This window comes from Malurus melanocephalus, unplaced genomic scaffold, assembly GCF_030028575.1.
Source record: "Malurus melanocephalus ecotype Western Australia unplaced genomic scaffold, MMel_1.1 scaffold_103, whole genome shotgun sequence".
In the NCBI taxonomy this organism is placed as follows: domain Eukaryota; kingdom Metazoa; phylum Chordata; class Aves; order Passeriformes; family Maluridae; genus Malurus; species Malurus melanocephalus.
In genome coordinates this window covers 1,396,198-1,405,032 of record NW_026623335.1, presented here as the reverse complement: position 1 = coordinate 1,405,032, position 8,835 = coordinate 1,396,198, and the positions used below count along the sequence as shown (strand labels likewise).

The following is an 8,835-nucleotide window of genomic DNA, read 5'->3' as shown; positions in this document are numbered from 1 at the left end:
TGCTCTAGGTTAGTTTTCATAATAGTTAATGATACAGCTGTGCTCTTCTACCTGACTCCTACCACACTATTTGAGTAATTTCAGTGCTGACAAAACAAAGTTTCTTAAAAATCACTGTTGTCCTGAGGAAGGTCGAAGACTTCATAGAAATCTGCACTTACCCTTATTACAAAAATTTGTCTTTTTATGTCTTTCTGGCGTTGCCAAAAGGCAAAAGAAGGACAGATATTAGAGCGGGGGGAAGATCTGGAGCATGCAATCAATTGTCTTAAAAACTTGACAGTGTAAGATGTTTCTTTTAATGACATTTTCTAGTGGTATGTCATATCTGATTTTGCATTATACAAGTGATTGTCTTTAAGTTTCTTCATTTTTCTGTCAGGAAGCTATTTCAAATACTGCACTTAGACRTCACCTTTCTTAGTTTTCCTCTGTTACCTGCATAAGATGCGCACTTAAAAACCACCAATTTAAGCTGCACCTCCATCTCCCCATACAGATCTGCCTGTGTCGGTGGYCTGGTGTGTCTCAATTACCTTGTAACAAGGCTGTCCCAAGATATCCTCATAAAGTTTGCTGGTCTTTCTCAGCTATGGTTCTTCCTCTAATCCTTCTGTAGCTTGCCAAAAGCTTTCTGGACCCTGAGAGATTCAGAAGTGATCTTACTATAAAAAAGAGAAAATAATGACTGTGTGCTGGTTTCTGTGATTTGTTGCTTTACATGAAATGGCTCAGAGTTCACAGCTGTCCCATATTTATCTACCCAGTTCCTAGGCACTGGTGAGGGAAGGCAGGAAAGTGTAATATTGTGCTTTGACTGATGGCTTTGCTGCTGCTGGTTCTTACAGAACAGCCACTGGATGTCTTTTAAATTAAACATATTGTTTTGCTCATTTTCCTTCTTAATTCTGTTGTACTCATACCTCCTCTGAGGTATGGAGATCTATGGGTATAATGAGTTAAAAAAGAAAAAAATAATAATTTATTGAGGGCATAATGGTCTGGCTAATAACTTTTGAATAATGTGAGCTAATGCAGGTTTATATGGGTAGCCAGCTCCTGTATGCTGTAAGTGTGATGAATTATCTGAAACAACGAGGTGCAGAGTACTTACAAATCGATGCACACCTCAAGAGGCCACAGTTCAATACCTTCTGTGCTTCCCAGCACCCACCCTGCGCCCCTCTCCTTTTTCTTCCATAACCGTGTCTCTAAAAATAATTCTCACAGCAACAAAGAGAATTTCTGGACAGTGAAGACCATCTGGGTCTCAGGCTTTGTTGCTTCTATGCTGTAGTGTAGCAAAAGGCCKCTTTAATGTGTTTGGTTTGTTCTTTTTTTCATTTCTTTCTTTTTCAGTGCCTTTGGTCAAGCCTTTTTCATTATGAGACTCAATTAGGCTAGCACTTGTTTAGCTTAATATCTGATAAGACCATTATTTTTGAGTGCAGGCTATGACCAATTCTTACTTGGATTCAATGTTCAGGAATAACAAAAATGGTTCACTATTTCTGGTAGTAGAGAGACTACAGGGGTGGCTTCTCTGAGGAGCTGCCAGAAGTTTGCAACATGTCTGACAGAGCCAGTGCCAGCCAGCTCTGAGATGAACCCACTGCTGGCCAAGGCTGAGCCCAACAGTGATGGTAGTAGCACCTCTGGAATAAAGCATTTTAAAAGAGAGGAAAAAATCCTGCACAGTTGGAGCCAGGGAGAGGAACGAGAATATGTGTGAGAAACAGCTCTTCAGATACTTTTGTTGAGACACAAAGGTCAGTGGACAAGGAAGAGGTGGTGCTCAAGCTTCCTGTGCCCCTGAAACCCATGGAGGTCCATGGGGATACAGAGATCCACCTGCAGCCCCTGGAGGACCTCACRCTGGAGCAGGTGGATTCCTGAAGGAGGCTGGAACCCTGTTGGAAACCTGTGCTGGAGCAGGCTCCTGGCAGGACCTGTGGCTGCGTGGAGAGAAGAGACCATCCTGGAGGGGGTTTTCTGACAGGACCATGACCCTGTGAGAGATCCACACGGGAGCAGGAGGTTCCTGAAGCGCTGCACTCTGCAGAAGGGGCTCCTGCTGGTGCAATTAATGAAAAGACTGTCCCCGGKGGGCAGGACYRCACCCTGGAGCAGGGGAAGAGTGGCAGAGAAAATGASTGGTGAACTGACTGCAGCCCCCATTCCTCATCCCTATTGCCGGTGGGGAGGAGGTAGAGGATTTGGGAATGGAGTTGAGCCTGGAAGAAGGGAGGGGTGGGGGGAGTTGTTTTCAAGATTTAGTTATTTCCCATTATCCTACTAAGATTTGATTGAAATTAAACAACTTTCCCCAAGTCAAGTCTGTTTTGCCATGACTRTAACTGGTGAGTGATCTCTCCCTGYCCTTCCCTCAGCCCATGAGCCTTTCATTATATTTTCTCCCCCCAGTCCAGTTGAGGAGGGGAGTTGTAGAGCAGCTTTGGGGGGATCTGCTGTTCAGCCAGGGTCAGCCCTGCACAGTTATGAATGGACATCTACCTGCTGGAAGGACTCCCATGAACACTGTAGGGCTCTGAAATGAGCAGATGTGTTTGTGTCTGATAACACAAATCATTTACTTGAACCGGAAAGGTTGCAGTGTTTGTGTCTAGTGGTCAGGCTTTGATTAGACTCAGCAGTGCGCTCTTTTAAGTGCCTCTGTTTTAAGACAGATATGTGTCTCTTGGCCTCCTAAAATTTCTAGAAAAGAACAATTTTTTCAGTACTTCATAGACTATATGTGAATCAACAAATTAGGCCTAATCAGGCAAATTATATAGTACTACAGGAAGCCTAATCTTCATAATCCTTTTAAGTCCTTAGTGGTTTAATTTGCTGAGTGTAAGCAATGCCCTTTATTCTTTGGGAATATATTGAGCACCAAGACAATATTTCATATCTAAATAATAAATGTACCCATTTATTCTGTGACACTGTATAGAAATGCAGTTAATATTGTTGAAGGCTGAGCACCCTCTGCTTTTCAGTAAAGWCTTCTAGAGCCAAAAGTTTGAAAGAACATTTGAATATAAACTACAGAGATATTCCCAAATGGCCTGGATACTGTATGAATAAAATTATTGTGTTATGTGGGATTAGCTATTGATTTAGAGAACAGARTGAAGGTGAGAGTTGTTTCTTCATTGTGGATTTGTTTTGGTTTATTCAGATTTTTGTTTGGTTGCTTATTTGCATTTAAAACAGAAGACTCTTAAGTACTAATATGCATTAAAATGAAAAAATAAAAAGAGCTTTAAATTATCTTTTTACCTTTTAAAATTTATTTTAATTAAGAACAAACAGCTGAGAAATTCTTTTTTCCCCCCAGAGCTTCATTTTTTAAGTAATCAGAGTATTAATAAGAAACCATTATCTGAATGTTGTTACTGAACACAAACTAGTTGAATGTTCAGTGTAGTTGCTACAGTTGCAAATTTTGCAAGCTAGATGAGTATATTTTATATGTGCACAGCCCTAGGATTAAAAACACTAAGATCCGGAAATTAAATAAATACTTTCTGCACACCATACTGATGTATACTCATTACTCTTTTCATCTATGTATTCTTTTATTGTCATGCAGACAAAAAAAAAGCAATAAAATGTTTGCTGTAAGTCACAGTACAATGGTGAATCAAAGTATTGCAAATACTGTTTTTCTGAGTTCTGTATCTACAATTATCAAAAAGCTTTTTCATAATTCATGCAATTTCCTGAGGTTGATTTTTTAAGAAAGTAAAGAAAATCTAGAAGTTCCARTGTGTTTGTTTTGAAAGCTGCCTTWCCATTTGAAATTTCATAGCATCTAGAAAAGTTCCCTGTGACTATTAGGAGGTGTTTTGTATTTTCGCCATGCATGTACAACTTCGTTGTAATTTCAATTTCTGTAGCCACATTTGATGTTTCAGATGTAATCAAAGAAAATCTAATCCTTAAGGCTACGTAACATATTTTTATTTGAAAAACTTTCAATATGAATCATGCAATTTGATGTTTCACATTCCTTTTGTGAAACAATGTCAAAAAAGCCTGAAAGTCAAACCAAGAATGTTAACAGTCGCTGTCACCCACACTACCTTTGCTGTGCTCCTTATTTTYGAAGCTGGACCTGCCTGGTTCTTAATGATCCTGACACTGATTAGTGTTTGACTTAACTGAAGGGAGGATGGGCTTTGGGTTAAGGCATTAGCTTACAGAATTTGCATTTCAATTCTTTTTCGAGTTTCTATGGTTCATGTTTCTGAGACTTCTTTCCTGACACCTAATGGTTAGAAAAAAATTGTTTAGTGAAACAAAGCTTCTGTAAATCATTAGAAGAAYGAAAGCTCATCAAATATAATGAGGGCCTAGACAACAATTCTTTTTTCAGCAGTACTGAAGATCTTGCCCTCTTCTGGCTCCACTACTCTGAGATGGCAAATTTTGTGGTACAGAAGAGCTAATTTCAATTAACAGCAYTTTYRTTGCRCTGCACAGTGGTTTTTGCAGAGGTGCTGAGCTGTGGAGGATGGTGGGGAATTACTGAGTGGGGCTTTTTTTTTGCACTTATCTAATGGGTCCAGAATGCTCTCTGTATGTTGCATACTTTAATAATGTACAATTCTGTGAATGTGTATTTCTGTTTGTGTATATTAATATCTATTTTTAACTTTCATATGTAAACATATACAGAGAGAATAGCTCTGTATTTTAATTAAGTTCTGATAAAAAAAGATTACTTGCCTAGATGATCCATAAAATACTAAGTAMAAATTAAAGACTTAGCTAGCTTTTCCTGTGAGAAGCAGTAAGTCATTTCCTGGTGCAAAGAATAACAAAATTACYGACTTTCCCATTATCTTGGCTCATTTTTGTTCGATGCCAGGTGGTTGCTRGAGTTTGACAAATGATTGATTTGGTTTCAAAGGGTGCTTGAATTGCACAAAGCATTTTTCATATTAGAAAAGACATGGTCATTTTTTTCCCCAGGTTTTAAGATTTATCACCTCGCAAAGTGTTGTAAATTAGTTTGTTTGCTATTTATTTTCTCTGGATTGCTGTAATTTATGTCATTAGTTGAAGGGCAAGTTTTACAGATGGTTGGAGGGATGGCCTTTTAAGCATACACCCTTTCATATTTATTTATTTTTTAAACACTGCTACAGGACTGCAAGTCAGATGGGTAGATTGCTACTTCCCATTTACTCACCCTTCCTTTGAGATGGAGATCAACTTCCAAGGAGAATGGATGGAGGTCCTGGGCTGTGGGGTCATGGAGCAGCAGCTTGTTAACTCAGGTACTGAAACTCCTTTACTTCACTGACATCTCTGTTAGCAAACACTTCCAGTGCAATCAGCTTCACAGTCAGGAATGCCCCCTTCTACCCTGGTGAGCACAGACATCTCTGCCTGGCAGCCACCACAAATGCTCCTCATGTGGAATGCAGCCCTTGCATGCTGTGATTTGAGGGCAGCAGCTGAGCAAGTGACCCGGAGCCTGCAAACAGAAAGYTCACCTTTTATTTTGTGCAGTAAGCAGATAGACAGATGTCAGCTTTAAAACAGAGCCTGCAAATTAGGGCGTGCAGGGTTTTTTGCTTTCCCAAGAGATGTCAAGTGCATTCTTAGTAATGATTTAAAAATATYGATAGCAAATAACTTCCCCTAATATTTTGAATGTCAAAGTGCTCCTGTATATCTAAAGCATAGAAAGAGGAATGTGGTATCTTTCATATTGCTATTTGGTCGCTGGATAAATGGTAGGTAGCTTTTTTCTTTTGTTTTGTTTCTTTTCTCAGGTTGGTTGTTTATGAGATTGTAAATTGCATTAAAAGTAACATCATTTATTTTAATTGAAATTATAACAGAGCAATGTCACCTGATAATTTTGCTTTCTAAAACTTATAAGTATTTTGCTGTTAAAGAAGGAGAGGATAAATTGGTGGATTTTTTSTAATTATTTTTATATGGAGAATTTTTCATGCTTACTTTTTCATTTGCTGAGAATAGGCAATTCTTAGTAAGCACGGGACAGACTACRTGTGCTCAGTCCTCTGTCATTCAGTGTCTTCCAGTACTATTTATTAGGTATGTGAGCCTTTTGGAATGGGATCTGTTTAATTCCAGCAAGTGGGCTTTCAGGTAGCCAAGATACTAGTTGATTTTTTCCCATTGGTTTGCTAAGCTGTTGTTGTATTTTCATGTGCTCTAAATTCTTCCCGTTGAAGACCAAATATGATAATAAGAATTACTGAATTTTGGCACCATTTACTTGGCACAGCTTGTTTTCCTCAAAGTTTGCAMGTATTTTAATGTGATCATTTTCCTTTTGAAAAGATCCTCTTTCCAAGTTTCCCCACAACGAATTAATGATTTATGCTAATGTTCGTTCTCGGGTTATTATGTTCATAGTGTGGTAAATACAATACAGCTTCTAATCAGTCTCAGAAGTGAAAGACTGCTGTGTAATATTGTTTCCATTAGATGTAACTCATCAATGTCCAGRCTTCCTGCTTCAAAAGCTTTTATGTTGCTCAACTCTTATGATTAGGTTCCTCTAATGGGTGTGAAAAGAGCTAAACTGTGTCTCAAAACAATTACTGTATACATTTGTGTGTGTGTATGAATGGATATACGTGAAACACCAGAGGTTTCTGCAGCATTTTTTTACCACTTTATCTTGCGTGGGTTTCCATAGCACTTTCTCACCCTTGAAATTTCACATTTTTTAAATGTTAAACCAGATCAGGATTTGCCAAGGGAGGACAGCCAGCCTCATTCTTAGTCATTCACTGTGTAATAGACCCAGTCTTCTGGACCATTCAGATTTTCCATGTTAGCAGCAAGCAAGGTTTCTGCTGTCTTGATGTGTAGATGCGCTAGTACAATTTAGTAAAGGCTGCAAGTACCATCTTTATTAAAGCAAATTTAGCTATTGGTTATTTTTTAAGAGGTGTTTCCTTTCAGGAAAGTCTCCTACAACAACAAAAAAGAATAATACAGTTTTATTTGCTATTTTCTAACTGTGATACTATTTAAAAAAAACCCAAAAACATAAACCCTGTTACTGTGTTTTWATATAATCATTAAAAAAATAAGCAGTACTCCAAAGATGCATGGAATTGTAAGGGATGATGTTACACTTTACCCTAAGGCTGATGGTGCTCAACTAGAGCAAGTATTTGGTATAATGTGAATGCAGAAGATCATTTGGTAATCAATGTTCAGTAAAAGGTATAAAATCTAATTAATTTTACTATTTAACTTCCTAACTTTTTTTGCCTTCTTTTTCATCTTTATACCTGAATACATAACTTCAATAGGAGTGTTATTTATGAATGTCCATATAAAGAAAAGGCTTTTTGTTCTGGTTAGTAATGGGAAAAAACCAGAAACTTTGGAGTATAGTAGGAAGTACTCTCAGTTTTAGGTCTATGATGAGGATACAGGGAAATTTTGTGGTACAGAAGAGCTAATTTCAATTAACAGCACCCAATRTATGTATTTCTGTACTCCAAGAGTTTGTTACCTAAGATTTGGGRATCTGGTGTTCATGGGTAAATGTTGAAGTTCCAAGTTTGTATGGAGTTCTAAAATTCAAACCTTTGAATACAGGACKTTGCTTACTGAGAGGTTGTGATCACATAGCGTTGCTTAGTAACTGTGAAATTGGAAGCAGTTAGGGTGTGATCCTTTGCTGATGGAAATCAATGGCAATGTTCTCAGTGCTCAGTGTTGCAGAATATGTTAGCTGGGGACGGAAACAAGTAAATTGCACTGAAGTTTTCCTCAAAACCATGAGACTATAAACCAAATAATTTAAAAATAAAACTAAACCCAAACAAAAGCTCCCCCACCACCCCCAAAGCCAAACTCACAAACAATAAAAAGAAGAAAATTCCGTAATTTTTTAGTAAGACTTCTCATGATGTTTTTAACTCCTGAGGTGTGCAATAAAATAATGAAAGGGTGGCACACCAGATCCAACCTCAAGTCTAGGGCATCGCTGCGTCATGATGACATCCCAGGCCAGTGCCTACAGATAAGTGGGGCAGGCTTRGTTATACTGATCCTTCCCTGATATGCTCCTGCAGCTGCCTGTTTTCTGAGCTGGAAAGGGTGTGTTTGTTTACAGTAGTCATTGTGGAATTTTCTTCCATTCATTTGTTGAAATGTTTGAGTCCCAGTAAATCTTTACTCTCTATAATGTCTTACATTACCTAACTTGCATGAGGAATCACTTCYTTTTTGTTCTGACCAACAACTTAGAGATACGTTAGAACTCTTCTGTCATGCAAGAAGAGTTAGTGAGTCTCTCTGTCTTTTTCCTTGTTTAAGCCRCTCGGTATTTGTTTAGATCTCAGTTGCAACTCTTGTCATTGACTTCTTTCCAAGCCAAAGAATGCTGGTCAGACAGTCCCTCCCTATGTGGGAGCCTATCCATATGTTCTGAGTCATGATCACTCCCGCCTGCATCTTCTCCAGGCTTCTTTTTTTCCTTTTCTGATAATTCTTAATACTCATTTTGCTATGTTGACCTTTAATGAGCCTTGAGTTGAAAAAGAAGGGGCGGTTTTGGTATGATGACTGCTGCAAATGATGGCTTTTGATTGCTTGCTGATGGTTGAAGCATCCTGGCACACAGCCAGACATTCAGCCCTGGGGGSCAGCTCAGGTTGAGGTCTCATTTCCAAAAATTGTGAATCATGAAGGCTGCTGTATTTAGGCTACCAGTAAGAGGAACTGGTAATACTTTCCTGCTGTATGCAGATTTTTTTACGTTTCACATCAGAAATTAACAGTGATATTTACAGTCTTACAAAACTGATTTCATTTATCTGT

General features: G+C 38.4%; 1 protein-coding gene across 5 annotated transcripts in view; it reads left to right on the top strand.

Moving 5' to 3' along the window:
- FARS2 (phenylalanyl-tRNA synthetase 2, mitochondrial) overlaps window positions 1-8,835 on the top strand; it is a 231,259-nt gene that overhangs the window by 67,584 nt on the left and 154,840 nt on the right. For all 5 annotated transcript variants that reach the window (XM_057369139.1, XM_057369135.1, XM_057369136.1 and 2 more), the window contains one exon: window positions 5,160-5,291. In XM_057369139.1, the coding sequence (XP_057225122.1) occupies window positions 5,160-5,291 (132 nt within the window). The remainder of the gene's footprint in view (window positions 1-5,159; window positions 5,292-8,835) is intronic.